Raw genomic sequence first — 24637 nt, forward strand, 5'->3', positions numbered from 1 at the left:
TAGACAGGCTGGTAAGTGCTTGGAGGACATTTCTCCAGAGAGGTGGTACCGCCAGGCTCCCGTCTGGTGTAGCTGTCCTGCCTGCCTGTAGCTGTGCAGGTGAGGACCTGCTGGGCTGCACAGTCCTTGACTTTCTCTGTTTTCAGTCACAAAAATGACTGAAACAAAGCCTGCTTTTAGAAAGGTGACTGGCAAGCTGTGTTGCCTCTCTTCTTCAGCATGAGTAAATTTGTTAAAACAGGTTTAGTCGGAGGAAACTAATGGATTTCTTAGTCCCTGACACCCCTTCTTTACAGGTAAACGCTCTTCTGGTTTATATGCCTTTTCAGAGACCAACGGGAATCTTTATGTGAGAGCCTCACAACAAAGTACTGGCAGCAGAGCAATAGAAATAAAGCTGCAGTCTCATGACGATATTCTAATAGCTTTCTTTTTATTTTAAGGTACTTTAAACTAATCCCCAAAGTCAGCCCAATCACAGTCTCTGATGTAGCATTGTTTTCAGCTATTAGCAGGTGGTTTTTAAAGCCCTCTTTAGATGATATGCAGGGCCCACATAGTGAAGTCAATTGTTAGACAGGATATAATTTAGACTTCAGCTCTTCCTCTCAGTTTGAAATAAAATGATTACATTTCAGGAGAGCCTAAGGGAAGATTAAAAGTTTTATATCAAAAGTTGAATATTTTCTTTTGTTGTACACTCTTCTTTTAAAGGAAGTGGTATTCATTTAAAATAATGCATGTTCTGATGTATTTGAAAAGGCACTACTGTGAATTAAAAAGGAATTCATAAAGTATGCATGTATGGGAGAGGAAGATTGCAATCTTTGTTTGAATGTTTAGTCAAAGGTTTTTACTCGACCCATTCTGCTTTGTTCAGAGTGAGATAGCTATCTGCAACGATGCACTGTAAATAACAGATGGCCCATAGCGCTTAGAGGGCAGCAGTTAATGTGACAAAATCTTTTGGGGCTCCTCTCCACAGACAGGTTATAAAGTGGTATTATAGCTTCTCTTCCAGACTGGAAGAAAAGTCCTTGCCTGTCTTTAAACCTGTTAAAATGGTTCCAGGCAATAGTTCCACATAATTACGGTTCTGGTAACTCCAGTTATGACTCTCATTTCTTGTATCCCAAAGTTATCCAAGGGCAGAGGGCACTTGTAGAATACCAAGTTGTAAAGCTGATGTGAGTGTTAAAAACAGATGGAACAGCACAGATACGAACAGAGTAGGAAGTAAAGAGTGAGACACGAACAACAGGATAAAGTTTTTGTCCAATAAGATCATGTAGGTTTTACCATTTACATCAGTGGGAATTTTTTTAGCAAAGCTGCCCTGGGAAAAGGGGCACGTGGCACTGCTGGCACTTTCCTTATACAGAAAGGCACTTTTTATAAAGAATGCCTTCTACCTATTAAAAGAATTCGTGAAAGCAAATGTATTTGCAGTGAAGTCTCATATGAGTTCCCCATCTCAGCCAAGTGAGCATAGATCTTCCCAAAGCCATCAGAAGAGCCTAAATATAACTCTGCTATTTTTAAGTAGCCTTCTTTCATGCTTGTTAAAATCAACAGTGTTAAAACTGTTATCGTTACTAAGGAGTGTGGCCACTGAGCTGGCAAGTTGAAGTTTTCTTGTGATTTTATCGCAGGAAAGAGGTGAACTTATTTCAGTTTATTCTTCTGTAATCTATACATATATTTCTTTTATTTGTTAACAGCAATGCATACTACTATCTTAAGGCAGCATTAACACAGTTTTATATTAATTTACCTCATGTCAATGGTGCTTGTTTTCATCTGTGGACACCTGACCATGGGAAGCAAGGTTAATACCACCCAATTAACCTCCATACTGCTAATTAAAAAGACAGACAATTATACATATTGAGGTCAACTACAGATTTAAGAAGGATGGGGGCTTGTGGGACAGAATGGTAAAGGTCTGTGTTCAGCTGACATCATCTCTTCCAAAGGTGATGAATTGTTAATGTGCTGTTGTTCCAGATTTCTAGAAGAACTGAAACGATGTGGAATTTAAGACGACAGTTAATGGCCACTGAGGAAGAAGACAGTTTACCATATCCTCCTGTGAATGTGACCATTGGAAATAATACTTGCATCCTTTTCTATGCTGGTAATTTCAGCCTCAAAGCCAACAATTCAGTTTTTATAGATTTGACAAATGCAACATTTGTAATCCCGAATGTGGACATTTCTTCCTCTAAGTGCTCAGACATCAATACAACGTGAGTAGAACAAGAAATTTCACATTTCACATATATGTGGTTCTGAAAGCTAATCAAATGAAACAATGAGAAGTTAATAATGCAGAAATTTTTCTTCTTCCAAAGCACCCAAAATAAAAAATATTGCATTTAATATTCTTGGATGAACATTGAGTCAAGATCACAAAGATTGTTCAGATGCAGCCTCTATTTTTACTATATTTTTTTTCCTTGTACATTACTTAGTTCCTTGTTTGTTTATATTTGGTCCAAACAGGTTTCTCTGTGCCTGATCTTACAGTCACAGAGATCTCTGCTGGCATTAATGAGATGGTCGTTTCATTGTAAAATTCCCTTGAAGTGGAATATTGCCAGTTGGTAGGTGGTACTTCAGTTGGAAGTACATTAATGAAACATGATCTCTGTTTTCCTTTATTTTGAAACACCTGTTCTTGGGTAAAAAAAAAAAAAAAGACTATAGAAATATTTTGTCATATTTTTCTGTGTACTTTTTGTACTGTGAACCTTTGCTACATGACTTCTGTAATTGCCTATTGATTCAGAATATTCCCCCTGATTGAAATGTCACAATGATCTAATTAAAGCTGACTACTCTAACATTAAAAATCTTTTTCTTACTCTCAGACTGTCATTAAAATACACAAAGCCTGTGAATGGGATCAACAGCCTAGAGATAAGGTAACTTATGATTTATTCTTAAATAAATCTTTGTGATGTATAAAGCCCATTTGTAAACTAGGACAAAAAAAAAAAGAGGAGGAGTTAGGTGATAATGTTTTTAAAATCATTTTTTTGTTTCTTTGTGGAGGAGTTATCATAGAGTAGAACAATTATGGTCTTTATATAGAGAAGAATAATAGTCTTTATATAGAGAATACATTAGCATGCTCAGGTAAAGTTCTGAAAAAGTAGTGCAGGCAAACAACCATACTGTAAGATTGTGTCATATGAAGCATCTTGTTTTGCTAATAGGATCAGAACTTGTCTGATTTCCTATTTCCTATATTCCATCCTATTTCCTTGTCTCAGGGAAATTGAACTATAATTTGTAAATAATTCTAGTAGCTGAAGTCTACTTGCATTGCCAGGGTCATGTTTAGTGTTGATGAGGATTACAAGTGTACTCCGTTGGAGTTAGCACGTGGCTAATGAGGGTTGCATAAACTGATAATTTTTCTGCTCTGTGGATGGTGATAAGACCAGGCTTCTTCTACCATAAGAACAGGGAAGAGAAAATATGGAAAAGGAAAACCTGGTATGTAGACTCAAAAGGAAAACTTGTTGCTGTTGCTCTCACTATTGTACTTTAGAGATGAGGTTAAAAAATTAACTGCTGTTCCTGCTGCTGAGGAAAGAACTGAGCTTTTTGGACCAGTAACTGTATGGCAGTCCTCACAGCAGTAGCAGCTGCTTTCTTAAGCTCTGGCAAAGATAACATGGCCTGCTCTTTTCATTTCGGTACCTCACTTAATTGCTTAGTTACAGGGGAAGGATTTGGACCAGGTAGCTTGCATTGAACTGAATTTGCATATAACAAGGACCTGTCTTGAAGAGAGCCAGTTAAGTGTTTGGAGTTGTGTTTAGAGTGAGCAGAGACACTTGTAGTTACGATCAGAGGCCATGATAGGTAGTAAAACAATGAATATGCCTTGCTATTTAATGCCTTACCACTATCCTGCCCCTCCAAAAAGCATCTAGAGCTTCATGTGTGTAGACACAAAAAATGCCTAAACTGATAATTTTTTATGTGTGAAAAGTGCTTAGCAATAAAAACTGGGGTAGAGGAAGAAAGGGGTGTCGGGTTTTTGGCTTTCAGGGTGGCCATTGCTCAGATATTTGATGATCACTGGTGATTGCTTTTGCTGATCAAGTGATTGCTTTTGCATCACCTTTTTTCCTCTTTCTTTCACTTATTAAACTGTCTTCAACTCAAACCACAAGTTTCCTTGCTTTTGCTCTTCCTATTCTCTCCCCTGTCCCCATGGGAGCAGGGAGTCAGCAAGTGGGGATGTGGGTGCTTGGCTGCTGGCCAGCATCAACCCACAATACCTCAGAAGACTTCGTAAAGAAAACTTTCTGCTAAAGAGATGCCTTGTCATTTGTGTTATTTGGGCTTCTCTCTTGCTTTAACAGACAATCACGTCATTTTAGGTCTCTATTTGCTACCGTAATATGATATTGCATGGGGTATGTAATACATACTCAGCAGAACCAGAGCAATCCATTGATCTTTTCATGATTCAGGAGCACATTATTTACGTTGCTTATCCCACCGTGTCTGTTCTCAAGAACTTCTAAAACCCACAGAGATACATTACAACCTCTGGTTGCTCCCCTTCTGGTTCACTTCAATTACATTTCTTGTTCAAGATGACTTCTTAGTAAGAGCACATTCTGCCTCTGTGAAAAGGACACAAGGAGGGCAAAGAGGTGAGAAGGAACACAGGATAGAGCCATGACTGCATTTTTTTTCCCTGTAAAGGCCATCTACTTAGGTGTAGGGGAACATTCCCTGAAGAAATAAAGTGATGCCAGACAGGAGCACGTTCAAATAGCTCAATTTGTTCCTCAGTAAAATAAACTCTAACCTCAGCAGCGTGAGCTAGATACACAACTTGCCCTTAAACACCACGAGTCTACCACGTTATGCCGAGCAGCTAGGCATATCCCATCTCCTACAAGCAACTGCAATAGCTGCCTCGTCTTATGCAAACAGCTGCCTTTCCCTTTCCCTCCCTCCAGCAAGAGCAGTGGTCAACCTCCTGCACTTGCCATAGAGGGGTGAGCTGCTGGGGAGCGGTACTCGAGGGTTTCTGGCTGTGCGAGTTTTAGAAAAGTGAACTAATGCTGCAGCAGGGGTAGGAGCAGCGGGCAGTAGCTTTTGCTGGAAGAAAAAAAGCATCTCAGCTTTCTCAGCAGCTGATGACCTCCAGCTGTTCATGCATCTGTTTGTCATCTTCTCTGGGGCACGGTGCCAACCTGGATAGAAGTGCACAGCGTTAGCTGGACAGGACTTCCTTACTCTTTTCCCCACTTAAGCTTCTAAGTACTTGACTTTTGTTGTGTAGCATATATAGAATGGAATAGATCCAAGAACTGTGTTGTAAAGTCTTTTACCTAACAGTTGTGCTTCTTTTACAGTCTTTGGGACAGTAGTAATTCCAGAAAACTTCCTTTTCAGAAAGATATCTCCTTGTAATGAATAGCCGCATGAAATGGTAACAGGTGGTGGCATTTAGAGTTCATATGGTTATCTGGCACAAAGGGAGGCTGGCATATGACCAAGAATAGTTTGTGCCACAATACTTACAAGTACGCAATGGCTGTGTGTAAATTTGCTTCCTGTATTGCCTCTAATAGTCAATATGACCACATCATTTCCTGTAAAAGGCAAGAACTTTCAGTTCTACAAATAAAGTCTTCGTTATCTCTCCTCCCCTTGTCATTCATTTGCTATGTCATGTTCATTCTGTTTACAATCTATTCACCTAAGAAAATATTTATTAACTTAAATGAAAAAAAAAGTATTGATTTTTGTTACTTGAATGTCTTTTTTGTAATGTAATGCATTACAGTTTTATCAGTTATCAGTTAAGGGTGTCCTTGTTGGAGACAATTTACTATCAGTTGGTTGGAAAAATGCTAAGGACAAAAGCCTGGATTGGTAAACTAACCTTGTGCGACTAGTTCCCTAATTAAAATCTTAATTCTCATAAATTTGCAAGTAACAAAGTTTAAGCTTTAGTCTTTCTGCAATGCGAAGAGACAGTGTTCTCGCAGATGTCACTTTAGACTGTACTTATATACATGGCCTTATAAAACTTGTTTGTTCATACGGTAAGTTTCCAGGGAATTTCCTTGTCTTCTTATCTTCTTAGCAAAGGTACAGAACACACCCAACATCTGTGATTGGCACAAACATTTAAGTAGATTTCTGTTTATTTATAACTGTCCTTCTCTTTACGTTGAAAAAGTGCAGCTAGTGCCTATAGCTGAAAATTCTGTTCAGTTTGTGCTATATATCAGGAAAAGATTCCCTTCTTCTAGCGATTACTGTCTATGACAATATAGATTTTAATTTTGTAACATTATAATTTTAACAATAGAAAATCATTCCATAAATATGTATGAATGTATACTGGATGCAAATCAGAGGATATTTTCTTTTTTTCACTGATGTTTGCAGATGAATGTAGTGTGGAAAGAGATGTTTAAATTTAAGACATAAAGGAATGCCATAAGACAAAACGTCTTTTTCTCACCCGAATGACACTTTGAGTTCTAGGATTTCTTCTGAGGATTTTGAAACTCTTCAGGATTATGGAGTTATATGAATCAAAAGCCACAGATTATTTTTTTTTAAGGAAAAAAAAGTTCAATTAATGTAGTGATTTTGGTCTTTATTTCTAAGGAACATTGTTTGTGTTTAGTTTACGCTCTATGTTGTGTGGATGATATGCTACTGAAAGTAACTGATTTAAACAAGCAATAGAAAATATTTTCTTCTCCATATGTATATCGTATGGAACATACAATATTCTGTATTGTGCCATATTTATAGATTAACTATTTTTCAAACCTATAATAATTGAATCCAAATATTACCCAAAATTTTTAGATCCACAAATAGCAATACCCATTGTGGATAGACATATTAGAATATTTCATTTTGTAGCAAGTGTCACTTATTCCTAAAAAGATTCTTCTTCTAAATGCTTTGAGGTTATCAATAAGCAGAAAAAATCTTCAGCAAACAGTAGATCAATGAGTACATAAACCAAATAGGGCTAAAGTATTAAGCAACATACAATAAAGATAAAAGTTTATTTCCTTAAGAGATAGCATGATTACCTAAAAGCAACTGGGTAAAAATGGTAAAGATGAAGACATAGTCCTGATATGTATAAACAACGATGTACTTCTGGATGTTCTCAGTTATTTCTAACTCAAAACATTTGGAAGATGTTCATACTGCAGTGGTAGTAACTTACATATAAATTCCATAATTATAAATTACTGTAAACTGACTGTTGTAAAATAAGAAATATTCATTTGTGGCTGTTGTGGTTTAACCCAGCTGGCAGCTAAACACCACACAGCCGTTCGCTCACCCTCCCCCCTCCCTCTCTGGGATGGGGGAGAGAAACGGGAAAGTGAAGCCTGTGGGTTGAGATAAAGACAGTTTATTAAGACAGGAAAATAATAATAATAATAATAGTAATAATGATAATAGTATTACTACTAATAATGTGTACGAAACAAGTGATGCACAATGCAATTGCTCACCACCCGCTGACCGATGCCCAGCCTATCCCCGAGCAGCCGGCCCCCCACCCCGGCCAGCCACCCCTATATATTGTTTAGCATGACGTCAGATGGTATGGAATACCCCTTTGGCCAGTTTGGGTCAGCTGTCCTGGGTCTGTCCCCTCCCAGCTCCTGCTGCACCCCCAGCCTGCCCGCTGGCAGGACAGAGCGAGAAGCTGAAAAGTCCTTGGCTTGGTGTTTAAGCACTGCTCTGCAACAATTAAAACACAGCATGTTATCAGCGCTCTTCTCATCCTAATCCAAAACATAGCACCCTACCAACTACTAGGAGGAAAGTTAACTCTGTCCTAACTGAAACCAGGACAGTGGCTAACCTGCTACAAATTAGGAAACTAGAGCTAACAACCCCTGCCCCTCATCTAGTGAAAGAAAAATCTGTCCTCCACTGTAAATTCAGACATTTGCAAAGGCAGATTGCTATTTAGGCATCTGAGCCAAGGAAGAATTGCAATGATAAATCAAAATGGTTATCAGGCCTGTACCTATCATAAAAGCAATCTTAAAAAAAAAAAAATCCCATAAATTGTTTATTGAGAGCCACTGCAGGCCTGTTGACAGTCTCTCAAGTTCAGCTCCGCTGATTATAAACTGTTGGTAACTGATGAAATACTGCATTGGTAGAGGCCCTTGAAGAATGAAATCACATTTGCTTGCTCCTTGCCTGCCACAGCTTGTGAGATGAAACTCCAAGAAGGAGTAGAAATGTTCACAAAGGCTCTTCACTTCTGAACAATCCTAATGACATGGGAGGCCAAGATACCAACTGTGATGTATGCAGCTACTGACTATGGACCTTTATTTGCAAGCAGTGCTTTATCGAATGAAGGTTAATTTTTTCTTTCTGTCATTTGGACTTTTTTTTTTTTCTCTGTTGTCTTTCTAGGTTTATAATGACCAACAAGTTCTATGGAGGCTCAGCTAGAAATTGGTCCACTTTGGATTCAGTTGAGATTGTACAAGATGAAGAAAAAATTGCTAGGTTTAATGTTTCTGTCATCTCTGCTCCTGCAGAGTATTCATTTCATTGTCAGCTGGTGGGAACAAGCAGTCTCTATCCTGCAAGGCTGATTCCATCCAACAATGAAGCAAGAAACTGGGATGTTTTCATTTCCAGGTTCCAAGTGAGTACACATTGCCATTTCAGAGATAATTCCAAGAACTATTACTTGCTATTGTAGGTGCTGAACGACACACATTCATAATGCCCTTACTTTCAATTCAGCCTGAGGAAAAAAAGTAAAAGAAAAGCTGTTCCCCATAGGTGAGCTATTTAATAAAGGGGTAAAAGAGATGGCAGTTGCTGAACAATAAGAACATGGAAGCACAGCTGTGAAAAACAAAAAAATTCTGAAGTTGTCTGCAGAGAAGAAAAGCCAATAAAACCAAATGTGCTTAATCAGGCAAAGAATGACTAAATCTCCATGCCTGTTTAATGAATTGGGCTGCTATTGGAAACATGGGCCTCTTAAGTGAGTGGCTTTATGCTGCTTACTTTGTTTTTATTTGAATTCTTTGCACTTTATTTACCTAGGAAAGTACAGCTTAGTGTGGCTACAGCTTTCAATGACATAGACTGTCTGAACTCCTACAGACAGAAACAAAACCCAGTACAATTAGATTTAATGGAAGGTTTGCCATGAGCTTCAATCAGAAGCAATATTAGGTCCTGCATGGCCCAGAAGGAAAGCAGTTTGCTTCTTTTTCTTCTTCTTTTTTTTTTTTTACTGTTTTTTTTTTAATGAGATATAGATTTTCTGTATATTTAGTGCAGTAGTGCAGTCTACATATGTGAGGTGTAGACAATTACATCTTTATTATTTTGGGCACAGATCTTCGCTTAGGACACGCACATCAACATTTATATTTTGAAACAATATTACATTAAGGGATCTGTTTGATTAAAGAGAGCATGGAAATGATAGGAATAATTCCAAAGTGGACTCTTATTTGTTAGAGATGCACTAATCTCATGATAACTGGATACAAATGCTAATATAATCATATTTATGATTTTGGTAGCACACAATCTCAATGATCTGAATCCATATTTGATATTTCCGCTTAAACATTGGTCTTGGTCTATCTTTAGCAGCCATCTTTCCACTAGTGTCTTGATTAAAAGTAGAAGTAGTAGGCTGCCCACCTTCCTTACTGATTTGGACCATTAGCTCCTTCCACTGTTCAGACAACAGAACTTTCCTTTGGGGTAAGGCCTTTTTCTCTGATCAAGTCCTAAGTACGAAAAACAGCCTGCAAAGGCTTGTTCAGATCATTTCCATTGCATGAGACTCAGTAAAACCAGAAAGTCTCCATTTTGGGCCACTTTCTAAGTAAATTCTGTCTGAACTAGATCATACCTTTCCAACTGTCTTCCACTTATATGTAATAAAGTCTAAATGATCTCAGTATTGGTCTTTGACCAAGAATGAGGTTAGGTAATTCCCAAGCTATGTTGCAAGATGAAAAAAAAAAACGCACATGGGATGTGCTTAGTGATTGCAGCCAGCACAAGATCTGGTTGCTGACACTGAGAACATGATTTTCATGTCAGTGTTATGCAGTGAATCAGAGACCGGGATCCAGTGCCAATCTAGCTCGTACAATTGCAGTTTACGACCTTGGGTCATCAAAACAGTATTACTGTATTAGAAGGTCACAGCACCCACACAGTGAAGCCTTGCATAGCCTGCTCCAGGACCATGTTGAAATGAGCAGCCATTTGCTTTAGTTCTGGAGCTAGCTTGGTCACTACCATGTAAGAACCTCTGTAGGATGATATCTAGACAAAGCCATTACACAGTGTCACCACTCATAGGTGTAAATGGTACCAATGCATTATTTTTTTGTCACAGGAATGGTCATTCTACATGATCCTTTTGAGGATTTCAAAAGTTTTTGAGTTTTCTATGAAATTAAAGAGGAGGCTGCCATCAAGCACAGTTTTTCTTTAGTATGCATCATACTGATTTAGAAGCCACTTTGCTTTTAACAAAAACTACCAAAACTTTAAAGCTAATAATTTTAGGATTCTTTGTGGCTAGAGTATTCCTACCTTCAAAAATTAGATGTGCATTGTACTCTTAAGAGCAATGAAAACAACAGATTTGCTTGAAGGCTTTGTCAAAGGTCAAATGATGAGGAAACAATTCAAACAAAATCATTTTAAAAAGGAACAGTAAATATAGACCAGTACAACCAAGACAAATGATGCTGGTTCAAACCCTGTATCCTGTATCCTGTATTTTGCATTCACAAAAATTAGAGAAGCACATTAAAGTATTTTTAACTTTTTCATAAGTAGTAGTCACATTTTTACCTCCCAGCTGGGATGTAACACCCCCACAGAAATGATTAAGCTTCAGAAAAACAATAAAAGAATCCTGCATATACTTCATCTCCTTCCTAAAAGTAGGCATTGCATTTTAAGAATGTACAGTTAAAGCTTTCACCCTCAGAGGTTCAATAAGCATAATCCTTCTTCAAAAACAAACAAACAAACAAAACAATCACCAGTAAGTTCAACATAATACAATTCAGTATTTCTGTTTCTAAATCAGAAGTGATAAAGCTTTGCTAAAGCAAGCACAGCTATTAAGTGCTTCAGAGATTTCCCGTTAAGTGTGGTAACAAGAGTGCATTGTTTTTCAGGATTTTAGTCCTTACTTATCTTACATTACATAAATCATCACCTGTTTTCTGTTTTTATTGTAAATATGTCTTTCAGACTATATTTCATGACAAAGCAGTGGCTTAACAAGAAAAGGCTTTGGTAATCACCTGTATTCTCGAAAACTGTGCAAACAGTTATCCAGCCCAACGGCTTACTTTCAGTAATCCTGCTTTAATCAGAACTCTGACTGCCTGTAGTGAAAGCATTCAAGATTTGCAAGTTAGCTACCATGATCTGACTTGGAAAGATTCTTCGAGAGGCCCGGAAAATCTTTTAGTGCTAAAATTATCTTCGCCTCCACAGTGCCTAAATGGGCCTTGCTTCTGCATATGATAATAGCTTTATTAATCAGCATTCTGTAAGGTATAGTCGTTGCTTTTACCACATATAATGTACACCTTCACTTTAGCTGCCTGAGCCACAAATGACCTCAAGCCCAGACATCTCACTGATGTAGCATTGTATGCAAGCCACAGACTAATTCCTTTAGTATGTGCAGCAGCACCTTCCCTAGGAAGTACAAACTCAGTTATTGCCACAAAGCTTTCACATTAGTTTATTTGAAAGCATAGAGTAATCATGGAACACAGAAAAGTAAAAATCCACAATCTTCTTTTCCTTCATTTTCTTCCACCTGTCAGTTTCCCTTACTTTCAAAGGAATCGGTGCTTATGTCATTATGTCCATGTCTGTAGAGGGAGGATTGTCTTCCCTTTCTTCATAGTTTCCTAATCCTTTGACTGGTTTTAGCAAAAATTTTAGAATGTTATCAGTCTCAAAGGCATTCAGTTTATTGATTATTTTTGCAAAATGGATGGATAAGCAGAGAATGGATCCTCAAATCGGTTGATTTTTTCAGGAAAATTATACGGCATGAGCACAACCAGTAGCACACTTTGAGAAACCAGTCAGAGATGAAATACTGCAAGATTCCCTAAGCACAAGAAAAACTTAGGTTTCATATGTGAATACACAACACAGAATCCACACCTCAATGAAGTAAGCTGCCTCCCCTCTTTTGCATCTCTGATGTCTAAGAGGGTGGGGAAAAAAAACCTTTCCAACAGTTTTCTTCTTGAATTTTTACTAAAACTCAGCTTAAAAAGTCATCTATCATTAGATGCATTTTAAAGTAGGCTTCAGAAGTTCTGCTTGTCAAGGAGCTATTACCTAAAAACAACAGGGTATTTCAACACATCTCCTTTTATTTGGGGAGCTTTAGTTCACATGCCTTTGAGTACTTTGAGTGTCCCGATTCTAAAGTGGTCATCAAGCTATACTGATCACACTTCTTGTTTGGAAATCTACTTTTAAAAGTAACACACATTTCTGAAGTGGGAACACAACCTCCCTCTTGCCAAATATAAATCTTCCACATCTTAAATTTTCTGGGTAGAAGGGGGACCTGGAAAATTGTTAGCAAAGGATTTAGTTCTCACTCTTTTTAAATGGGCTGTGAGTGTGTTTTTTGTAATGCCCACATACATCCTGGAAGTTGGGTCTGTGCTCTATATTTAATTGTACTCATCTACCTTTCTTCATTCTCAGCTTCAAGGATTCAACGTGGAAAACAACCAGTTCTCTTACGCCAGTGACTGTACAGGTTTCTTCTCTCCTGGAATCTGGATGGGCTTGGTGACATCTACAATTTTACTGTGGATCCTGGCCTATGGAGTCCACATGATCATGCAGCTCACAGCAAACAGCAGATTTGATGATCCCAAAGGTCCAGCTCTGTCAGTTCCACAAACAGAATAGCCATGGATTGATTTAGTGCTGCTTCAGATTCTCCTGGGCTGATATTTATGATTTTTATAACCCTTCTACTTTACAGTATATGTATCCTAAAAAGATATCATCGCAGAATGGGATAATTAAACTACATATTAAAAGTACCCTTATGTTTGGCAATAGAAATAATTCTGCTTGTTATTACCATGATTTTTTAATAACTGTGTTAAGGTCTGACGTGAGGTTGTCAAGGTTATTACTCTCTCTGGCTATTAGAAAGACCAGTACAAACTGCCTTCAGATTATATATTTTTGGCAAAGAAAGATTATCGCAACAGAGAAAAATTGGAAGGATTTATAAATAACTTATTCAATAAGAAATTAAACTTATTATCATACTAAGTATGATTAAATGTGCAGTGCAGAGAATATCTTAACAGAGATAAGGTAATTTTCTTAGCATTCTTCTTTTTTTCTGGGTATATTTGGAGTAGTTTTGAAGTTTGTACAGAAAAGGAGAAAAAAAGCTATAAAGTCACTAGAAGCACTGTGCTAAGGTACTGTTTAAGTCTGAGCATGTTTATGGTCATCTCACTGATTCCAGAAGTCTGAAAACACTCAGTTTGATGAATTCTTTTGCAAATAATAAAGATACTACAGCCTCTCACTGGGAAATCTGACTGTGGAGTGAATTGCTAAATGTTACAAGAAACTAAGTGGTAAAATGATGAAAGAAAGGTAAAATATATTTTTATTCTTTTGTTTGTAATGTTTTGTTAAAATTGCACATGTTCTATTAATAGTTAAAGAACAAAAAGATAGCATTCTGACGAGGTTATATTTTTCATGAGAAAAATTCTAACTTTTTTGATCTTAATCCATGCCATAGGACAATGATAAAGAGGAAGGAAGGTTAGAATCAATTATTTAACTAAACCAATAATAGTTTCTACCCATCGTTCCTGGATGCCACGTTTTTGGTATGAAGTCAAAGAGGTAAATGAAATACTATGTGAAGCTATTCCTTCTGTATCATTCAACCCTGACCTGGAAAACAGAAAGGATGCTGGCATGTAACTACAAGAGTGACTCTACTGGTACAGTATTTTTCCCAGATGTTTTTCAAAACCTTGAAGAATGCTGACATTTGATCTATACAAAAATGCAGTGTTAGAAAGGCACTTGTTCTCCACAAAAATTAGTTCCCAGGAGAGACAACTGGACATACTTTATTAGTTCCCTCTTTAAAGCAGGTCACACAAATGAGGCCTCATTGAAAATTTACATAATAGTCATGTAACTGGTAGCTACAAGAGATGAAGGACATTACAAGGGGCTTGGTTTGTAGAAGACAGCTTCTACATGATTTTTATCTGGATTCAACAAAATTTGGAATAGATTTTGTTCAACAGTGATGATATATGAGAACTGAGGAACAGAAGGCCACCTAGCTTAGGATCCTGTCTCCAGCAGTGGTATGAGTACGGTGAGTATTAGTACTTCCTGCATGTGTTCTGATCTCAACCATTTAAGCTTGGGGACTTCCTCAGCAAGAGCTGGTGTCTGTATTTAATAATTCTAGGTATATTTATATTCCGTGACTTTGTCCAGCCTCCCCTTGAGCCCGTAGACTCGCCTAAAGCTCACAGTATGCTGACTGTAGCGTGTCACTGAGGATATGTGTACCCTCCCTTGCTTGCCTAGGCTGGGAGTAGGGGAGGAGGAAAGAGTCTCACATAGGCTGTGCCATAGTGAAAATGTAGGCCTCTTTCAGAAGAGATCAAGTAAGCAATGGGGATGTTCAGCCTGGAGAAGAGAAGGCCCTGGGGAGACCTCATTGCAGCCTTTCAATACTTAAAGGGGTCTTAAAAAAAGTATGGAGAGGGACTCTTTACTTGAGTAGATAATGATAGACAAGGGGGAATGGTCTTAAACTAAAAGAGGGTAGATTTAGATTAGATGTTAGGAAGAAATTCTTTACTCAAAGGGTGGTGAGGTACTGGAACAGGTTGCCCAGAGAAGCTGTGGATGCCCCATCCCTGGAAGTGTTCAAGGCCAGGTTGGATGGGTCCTTGGCCAACCTGATCTAGTAGGAGGTGTCCCTGCCCATGTCAGGGGGGTTGGAACTAGATGATCTTTAAGGCCCCTTCCAACCCAAGCCATTCTATGATTCTATGGTGATTCTAAGAGAGGTTAGAAGAGGGGTTTGTTGGTTTAGCTTCGGTAAAGCTGAAGTCCTCAGAGAAAGGGCCTGTCTGCTGTGTTTGATATGACACTTTCCAGGGTAAAGGTGAAGGCGTTTCTTGTGGGGAGGAGCTTTTAATTTCTAGCTTCTCTTGTGACAATCATACCAGGAACTGGGGCAGTTCCAAGACTGGAACTGGATACCAGTGAGCTGGGGCAAGCCATTTGTCGTAGCCCTGGATGTGTGGGGTTACTATCGTGAAGTCCAAGCTGGCAAAGCACAGGAAAGGAAGGGGATTATCAGCAGCCCTCACCATCCTGGAGGCCAGGTGGCCTGGAGGGGAAAATGAGGGTCCCTCTTAGCAGAGGATGGATTGCTCTCTGTCTCCGTGTGGTGGGTTGATTTTGGCCAGCTGGCAGATGCCCACCAAGCTGCTCTGTACGGTTCTCACAGCGGCCACCCGTGCAGCGTCCCACTGCCAGCCCTTGGAGGAGGACACCCAGCACACCACGCCAGAGGGCTGTGTGCACCACCAGAGCCCCCATGTCATCTTGAACCCCTGCGGCTGTACGTTGCGCTGCCCTGCAGCCAGGGACAAACACAAGACTACTGATTTCAGCAGGGCTGGTTCCCAAAAAATCCTAACAGGATTTTGCACCTGCCTGCATCTGTTTACCTTGTTAATAAAGTTAGAAACGTGTCAGGGGCTCCCAGTTCTGTGTACTTCTGTTTTCACAATCCAGCTTAATCATAGGTGCACTTGTTAAAACATGCCTGCCTAGGGAACAGTTCCAGCAAGAACATTAGCTCTGCCTGGAAGGTGTGAGCCTTTAGGACTTCCCCTAGAGCTCACTGAAGTTATCAGAAGTGTTTCCACTGACTTCCATGAGTGCCAGTGCATTTTTCTAAGAAGTACAAAATAATAGAAGGGATGATGGGAAAGAGCACAGCTAAAAAAGAAAAAAAAAATCCTTTCTAATGTATAAATAAATGAAACTTTATTGATAGTTTCTGATACTTTTTTCCCTCAAAAAAACAAAACTACCATACAGCACAACTTGAAAATCAATATAAGCTTAGAAAATTCAAGGTTAAAACCAGAGAAAAACCAAGCCCAAAAGTCCTGAAGCCATAAGTTACTTCAGGCATTTCATCTCAGAACTCAGCAGCGATCACTTGGAGGGGAGAGCAGAGATGGGGCTGCAATCTGAGTCTTCTGACTCCTGCTCCTGCTACTGGTACAGGCTCACTTTGTGTCCTGATGTACTGGTTTCTCTGCTTACAAAATGACCTTTCACAAACCATGTGGAAACCCATAAATGACTTATAATGAAACAGAATATAGTAGAAATAGTCCCAAAGTAGTATTTTTATGTAGGCAGTAAAGGAAGATAAGTCATTCCATCTGTCAAGGGAAGACTCAATGAAGTAATTGGTTCCTCCTTTTCTTCTGGGTGCCTAGTAAATAATTAATATGCAAATCTATATCAGCTGAATTAGACAGTGTCCAGGCATTAGAGGGCTCCATAACTCTTTCAACATAGGCTATCCCCCAAGCAGGGGAACCTAGATATACTGAATAAAAGGAATGACCATGAGAAAGCTAACTCCTAGGATAATCAAAGATATGAAAGGAAGCCTGGATATTGGGTATTGGTCACTGTTGGAAAAAGCTAACAGTAGTCTCAGCAGCTGGTGATTATTGTGGGGACAAGTGGATAATCTTCTTACATTTCTTATATAATCTTTTCCTTACATTGAACAAGAGGAGCAAACGATGCACACTTACGCAATGGGGGCAGGGAGTCCTTTTCCTGCAGCTGTTTTTTTTCTGTTGCATCCTGTGGTGGGTTGACTTTGGCCAAATGTTAGAGGTCAACCCAGCTGCTCCCTCACTGCCCCTCCTCTACAGGACAGAGGAGAAAATAAGATGGAAAAGAAAAAACTCATGGGTCAAGGTGAGGATACGGAGACCACTTAACCAGTCACTGTCACAAGCCAAAAAAAATAGAAAGACTTGGGGAAAATTAATTTAATTTGTTGCCAATTGAAATAGGTGGGATAGTGAGAAACAAATATAAAACACCTTCAGTCTGCTCAAACACAAAAATCCTGTGGTGTCTAATAATCTTTCAATAAAGGAACCCAATCTTCTTCTGTTTGCTAATAAAGGTTATTCTCTCAGATTAGTATATTCTCTATCAAAATTTATCAATGCAAAATCAAGGAGAAAAGAGCTGTTTCTTCAGACCTCTGATTTCTAGAAGCTTAAAAAAAAAATATTGAATTGCAGTGAAGGAAAAGAAAAAAAAAAAAAAGGAAAGAAAGAAACAAGATCTTGCCAAGGGGTGGTTCCCTAAGTAACTAGTCTCTCACTTCCACAATGTGGGTCAGCATCTTAGTCTTCCTACCTGTGTGGGTGGAAAGGAGACCTTCCTACAGTGCCTGAGATCCAAGAGCAGATCATCTGCCACTGATGTACCACAAATGAAGAGGTTTCCTGTTCTTCACCACAACTTTTAGTATGCCTTCTGTTTGAACACAGATTCCTTGCTCTAGATTGGCTGGATTTCTCTATATCCCTGGACCTGGTATGTTCTTGAATTATTATAACTGAACTTAAGTTTTGACTCTTATATATCATTTATTACTACCATGATAGAAAATGATTTACTGAATGATTGTATCTTTTCTGTTTTTCAAATGGCAACGTGCATGTCCAGTAGAAGACTGTGAAATCCATTTCCAGTCTGGTTTAATACTCCTTTAACTAATTGTGTAGAAGTCACATAGGATGAGGTACAGTGACCATGGTATCATATGCAACTTTCTTTAGTTAATGAAAACTGTGCAATAATAATGTTTGGAGCATAATAAATAAATAAATAAATAAATAAAACACAAATGTTTTCATAAAAGTACTTTTGGAGGATGGTAAGTTCAGGACTTTCTGATGTAATGTTAGAATTTTAATTTTATGTATCCTTTTTATCCTGGATAAATATGGATACATATGGATAGCAGAGTGATCAATTCACCTATTTTACAAATATCTTTCACTGAAGCATACTGGCATGATTTAAGACATTACTCTCTCAGTCTACCCTGCCTTCTATTCATGTGTACCGGTGGCTCAGCTGTTCATTCAGTTCACACTGCTGTGCTCTCATTTTTCACCAAGGAGGTAATATATCAGATGTTGCACTAGAGTAGCTGAGATGCAGGTGCTCGTCTACGTCTGTCATTCCCGCTTCTGAGTAATAAAAGTCTGGCAGGGGAGCAAAGCACATAGCTGCAAACATTGATGTCTTAACACATTACAGTGATATTGATGAAGGATTTTTTTCATAGCTGTCAGAAGAAGAAACCAAAGCATGCAGGCAGACAGGTGACATGGTGGGGTTCAAGACCACACTGCTGACAGCCTGAGAGGCAGGACCAGCTCCATTTTGGGTGCTGTTTTATGTCTGCGCATGCCTGAATGCAGTTCAGCTAACAACGCATGAGAGCAATCTCAGGAGTGCTCTGTTTCATATCCTGCTACACAGACCCTAAAGGCTGACCACAGGCAGTACCTAGAGGGCACCACGATCTAGGTGTGGCCTTCTTCTCCCACTCTGTATCTTCAGATTGCAGTTGAACAGAGGTGTCCCAGGCCTCAGATGGTCTCAACCCTTATGTTTAAAAAAAAGAGGGAAAGGAAATGTGGAAGAGAAGGGGCAATACGGGCCATCCTGTTTTGCTCAGACTGAGCAGCTCCTAGAGTCCTACACCCCACTGGACAAGCAAGGATGGCAACAAAGGGCCCTGCCACTACACGTGAGGGTGCGCACACCTGCGTGGTGCTGGGATGTCTCAGAAAGCTCCCCAGATCTTCCGCGTTCGCTCCCAGAGCCGCTGCTGGGGGCTGTCTGCAAGCTGAGGCAGGAACCCCGGCTTTGGCGGCCCTCCAGAAACTGAGGTGGCTGCAAGAGCGTGGGAGGAGGGAGCCCGGCACAGGCTATACCCATTTGTCTTACCATGTGCATGAAGCAGCAGAAGCGAACCCCAGAGTGTTTGAAACAGGCATTTGAATTTTGAATGGAAAAGTCTGAGGCTTCGTCTATCTTTTTTAGAGCTAGCTTGTGTTACAGTTACAAAACAGATGGCCAGCTTTTGCTTGTGCAGCTTTTGTGGGTGTGTACTTACGCGGCCAGAGTGGAACGGTTGCATCATATTTCATTGATTTTGATTTTCACAGACGTTTTGGGGGAGGTACCGGTTCGGTTGGTTTTGCAGCCAAAAGGTGGACCTTCATGGTTTACTACTACCAACTCGTGCGGCGTAGTAATGGTGCTTAGGTACCCAAGTGGAGAGAAATTATTGCGAGTTTTGTTTTGGTTTGCCTTAAGTAGCACAAGAATTATTTATTGAATGAGTGAGGGAAATGAGAGTTTGTTCATGCTCTGACATCATTTGAACCCATTTCTCCTATAATTGCTTTTATAGCACTCTTTGAAGTTCAAGGGGGCAGAAAGGGATTAGTGGTCATAGATTGTTGGGTCAAGCACGCTTCTGGTGACAAATGAATGAGTTAAAGATTAACAAATAGTTTTCTCAATTGTATTATTTGAAACACTTTCTGTGGTAAAACTGATGTTTAAGAATTGAATGAGATAAAGGATTTTGCATAATGAATGACTACCTTCTAGTTACTTTTACCACCTTTCCTTATCAGAAAGGTGAAGGACCCTTCAGTGGGGTCATTCTCTTCATCTGGAATAGCCAAAGGTTCCTCTTCAAAGATTCAGTAAGATTGCATGTTACTCATTAAATAAAATCTGCATCTTGTCTAATCAGCAGTGCGTGTGTCTGCTGCAAATCCAGGACTGGATTCACCTGCCGTGCAAAGTGACTCATTCTAAAAGCTGTTTATGGTGAGGCTGTTGCTGTACATGCAAATTACACAGCAATCAAAATTGTAGCTCAAGTGTTCCTCTTCTTTGATATTTTAATATATTGGGCCTCCTGTCTCAAAGTGTCAGCACAGACCTTCAACTGCAATACAATCTGTGCTCCAATGTTTTATACCCTTTTAATGAAAAGAAGACTGACAGGCACTTGCAGCAGAGGAAATGATATCTGTTTTTAGTGTTCTAAGTACAATCATTTCATTATTGTCATTAATTATTATTCTTTTACTGTATTTGGAAGGATGATCTTTTCCCTTTAAACACTAAGTCCAATGTTAAACAATCACTTATTAGATACTTTTAACACCGTTAAGGAACATAGTGTCCTTGCTTTACTGGTGGTGCTATGGCGGTAGTCATTTCATACCCAATACTAATACATGTTTCTCATACAGAAAAAGGTCTCCAAATCAAAACGTACTGGTGGAAATTGCTTCATCTGTAAGGAAAGACTGCAGCTTTTGGCAGAACATAACCTCTATTTACTGCTGAACTACAGCATTGTGTGAAATTGCCTATTAAGTGGAGAACACAGCTGGTATTTGGGATGACACTGGCTGTATCAGCCATACAGTCTGGCCAAGCCACTAAGATTAGCAGTTTTCCTCCCGCTCCTGAAGGGCTAATCTGAAGCCTCTTCAGATTTATGTCTCCCTGCTCTGCAGTGTGGCATTGCCACCACCTCCTAGAGATGCTGCTGCCTCAGTGCTGCTCACCTGGTATGGCGAGCTCATTGACTGAGCCTGGCCTCGCTTAGCTTGTTCAATCCTAGCCAAGGTGGTTGGGACTGGAGATCATGTGTCACTGCCCAATATTTCTAAATTTCAATTATTGTAAGCTCATCAAAAACACAAGCAACCCAGAATTTACATCTGCTCAAAAATAATTTAGTCAAAAGAATCAATAGTCAAGGGCCAAGCCTTAAGCCTCCTTTTGATGAAAAGTTGCTCACAGCTATATAAATTCAAACTGACTTAGAAAACAGAGGAATGTAGGAAAAAAAAAATCCTTGTACGCAGGAGCTCTAAAAAGAGATTGGGAGACCTGCACAGGATACAGGAATGAATGTTTTTTGTATAAATTATGAAATACTGCAAAAGTTTAGAGAAGAAACCTGTAAAGAAAAAGAAGAAATTCCTGTCTCTTTCCCAGCTTCCTTCCTGTGGGGAATAATACATAAATAAATAAATGGGAAACCATAGCAGCTCTTTTAAAATGCCAGGAATACTTCTGTCACCATAAACTTTGTTCTGTAGGAATGCATGTGTTGTGAAAACAAACAAACAAACAAACAAAAAAAAACAAAAACATGTAAACAGCTTTTTCTGAGTGAAGCTTTTATTCTGAGAAAGGATCTGCTTATACAGAAAAAGTGAGCATGGCTATATTTGTTTTTTGAAAACAGTCTCCAAGGGAGAGCCTGCAGTGTCAGACTGCTTCCAGTCCTCCTGTTAGCTTGCTCTGAATGCGTTAGGCAGAGAAAACAAACACTGTGCTGTGCCATTCGGGTCCGCCCCCTTGCAAAAAATGGGCTGGCTTGCTTCAGGTTGTCCTGGGGTTAAGAAGCAGGAAAGCAAGGTGTCCTTCTCTCCTTCCCCTATCCTTACAGGCAGCGGGCACAGCAGGAGTATCCATGGTCTTCTGAACTTGAGTGTTTATGAAAAACACATCAAGCAATGTCAGCTCTCCTCTCTGAGAAGTGTCAAAGAGAAGTGTCAAATGCCCTCTGCACTTTGGTCACAACAACCCCAAGCAACACTACAGGCTTGGGGGAGAGTGGCTGTAAAGCTGTGCAGAGGAAAAGGATCTGGGGGTGTTGGTCGATGCTCACCTGAACATGAGCCAGCAGTGTGCCCAGGTGGCCAAGAAGGCCAACGGCATCCTGGCTTGTATCAGGAATAGTGTAGCCAGCAGGACCAGGGAGGTGATTGTCCCCTGTACTCTGCTCTGGTGAGGCCGCACCTCGAGTACTGTGTTCAGCTTTGGGCCCCTCACTACAAGAAGGACATCGAGGCCCTGGAGTGTGTCCAGAGAAGGGCTACAAAGCTGGTGAAAGGCCTGGAACACAAGTCCTGTGAGGAGCGGCTGAGGGAACTGGGGGTCTTTAGTCAGGAGAGACCTTATTGCTCTCTACAACTACCTGAAAGGAACTTGTGGGGAGCTGGGGGTTGGCCTCTTCTCAGATAACCAGCAATAAGACAAGAGGGAATGGCCTCAAGTTACACCAGGGGAGGATAAGGTTAGAAATTAGGAGACATTTATTCTCAGAAAGAGCAGTCAGGCATTGGAACGGGTTGCCCAGGGAGGTGGTGGTGTCACTGTCCTTGGGGGTGTTCAAGGAAAGGTTGGACGTGGTGCTTAGGGACACGGTTCAGTGGGTGACATTGGTGTTAGGGGGATGGCTGTACCTGATGATCTTTGAGGTCTCTTCCAACCTTAATGATTCTATGATTCTATGGATAAGGAAGGCATCATCCTGCTCCCTAATAGGCAGAATTGGGTTGGCAGCTGAACATTGAGCCTTTTGCTATTTCATCTTTTTTCTCATGGGGTTACCTTGCCTGTCTGCATGTCTGACTTCACGCTTCACCTGTGTTCAAGTTCACCTTGTTTCCCCTCTTCTTCGTGTTTGCAATGCATCTGCTTGCTATGAACAGCAGAAGTGAAGGGTCAACCAGGTCTGATTTGGAAATAGGGTGAAGACTGTAACTCTGGAATATCCCTCTCCTGCCCACAGACAAGGCTGCACGTTCTAGCTGGTCCTTCTTGTTAGGTGACCCAAGTGCTTGGAGCTGAGCACACTACTTAAAAGCATTTGGCAAGTGCAATGCCTATCAGAGAGCAGCACAAGTCCTATTTGTCATCCTTTGCTGAAGGATAAGTCAGTTATTTGTTTAGGAAATAGAGGCTGTAAAGCTTAACTTGTGATATTTTAGTCACTTCCATGGCAACAGACTCTGAGAGAACAAAGCGGGACTTCAACAGATCATGTAACAGCTTGGAAATGGAATAGGGAAAATTAAACGTAGCGATACTATGGAGTTTTCCCTAACTTGTGAATGTTACCTCTGTTAGTTAACTGCTAATGTAATCAGTGAAGTAATTGCTGTACTGTCAAGCAATTAAGGGCAAACTGGCATTGATTTCTTCCAGTTTTTAGGCATTCCTTGTTTCTGTGAGGACAGGGGATGTGCCAGCCCAGCACAGTGCCCCTTTCCCCCAGCTCAGCACGTTGGTTACACTGTCCAGGGGTAATACACATCTTCCAGCAGATGCCCTGCAATATCTGTATTTAAGGGGCAGCATTGGATAGAAACAAGTCTTCAAAGGCATTGGAAAGAACAGGAATTTTTCCAACTCCTTCTGTAGGCTTCATATTTGGCTTTATCTTAGAAATCTGGCATAGCCCATTGCAGAGTAGACTGAGTAAGAGGTTGCAAAACACATGGCTGAATGACAGGACTGCAGACCTTCTGTGTTTGAAGGCAAACCCCTTATGTTCCCAGTCTGAGTTAGATCTGGTCACGGGGATGTTAGACCCCTCACCACAGAAAGGGAGAGGGAGAGACGTTTTTACTTTTGTCAGTTTTGTGTTATGGGTGTAACTTGTTCCATTGCCTTTGGCTCAGTCATGCACGTAGCACCAAAGAGGGCAATAGTGCCCGTGTATCAAATGGCTTATTTTTTTAGGCTTTCACATACTTCAGGGAAAGGGAGGATTATTAAATGATGGAGAAGATGAATGATAAAGAAAAAAATGTGTTGTTTCAAATCTCATCTTGTGCGTCTCTAGTAAATAAAAATTGCTGCTGCAATATGATGTGAAAACAAACAAAACCCAAACAAACAAAAACACACAAAAGGGTTTGGTTTTAACTTCAAATGCAAATGACAGCATTTGAGTCAATTACAAAGCAAGTAACTGGTTAAGTAGCTCCATAAGTGAAGCTTGAACTTTTAAAACTTTAATTCAGTCTATTGCTAGAAGTGTGCCACTTCGATAAACCAATTATTCTTGAAGAGTATTTCTGTCATATCTCTTCCAGTATAGCCTTCACCCTGGGGAGAACAAGAAAGTCAGTGAGATTCGGTCATTTTTTAGCAAACAACGCAGGGACTGTCAGATTGCAGTGTGACTTCTGGTTTTTGAACCTGCTGGCAAAGATGAAGTGCTTGTCAGCCCTGTTAGCCAAATCATTTTCAGTTCTTCTCTCATTCAGCAGCTGCAGACCAGTGGAGAGAGTTTGACAGTCAGACATTTCAGCTCTAAGATTTATCATTCCTTGCTTTCTCCCACCCAGCCCTTGCATTTGTCTGGTACTTACTCTATAAGCCTGCCACAACCCTTTTCTAAGGCAGCTTCAGGAGTAAACAAGAGAACTTGCTGCCCCTCAAAGCTTTCCGTATAATTTTATACTCTGCCTTGAATAACTTCAGTTTATATAGCAGGACACATAATGAGGTTATATTAGGAACTGTGATCTCATTCCCGTTGCTGGAATATTGCAGAAATCTGTACTGC

At 39.9% G+C, this 24637-nt stretch overlaps 2 protein-coding genes across 4 annotated transcripts in view; both read left to right on the forward strand.

The window, feature by feature from the left end:
* ATP6AP1 (ATPase H+ transporting accessory protein 1) overlaps positions 1 to 13653 on the forward strand; it is a 56135-nt gene extending 42482 nt beyond the window's left edge. Inside the window, exons 7-10 of the mRNA XM_080576737.1 lie at positions 2008 to 2249; positions 2874 to 2927; positions 8461 to 8698; positions 12796 to 13653. Of these exons, the coding sequence (XP_080432863.1) occupies positions 2008 to 2249; positions 2874 to 2927; positions 8461 to 8698; positions 12796 to 13005 (744 nt within the window). The 3' untranslated portion in view covers positions 13006 to 13653. The remainder of the gene's footprint in view (positions 1 to 2007; positions 2250 to 2873; positions 2928 to 8460; positions 8699 to 12795) is intronic.
* Positions 13654 to 13801: 148 nt separating this feature from the next.
* The window catches only part of SLC13A1 (solute carrier family 13 member 1), a 59130-nt gene continuing 48294 nt past the window's right edge, over positions 13802 to 24637 (forward strand). For all 3 annotated transcript variants that reach the window (XM_080576726.1, XM_080576724.1, XM_080576725.1), the window contains exon 1: positions 13802 to 17754. The gene's annotated coding sequence lies outside the window, so the exon portion shown is untranslated. The remainder of the gene's footprint in view (positions 17755 to 24637) is intronic.

The sequence above is a fragment of the Anser brachyrhynchus genome, assembly GCF_964034855.1.
Source record: "Anser brachyrhynchus genome assembly, chromosome: 1".
Classification (NCBI taxonomy): Eukaryota; Metazoa; Chordata; class Aves; order Anseriformes; family Anatidae; genus Anser; species Anser brachyrhynchus.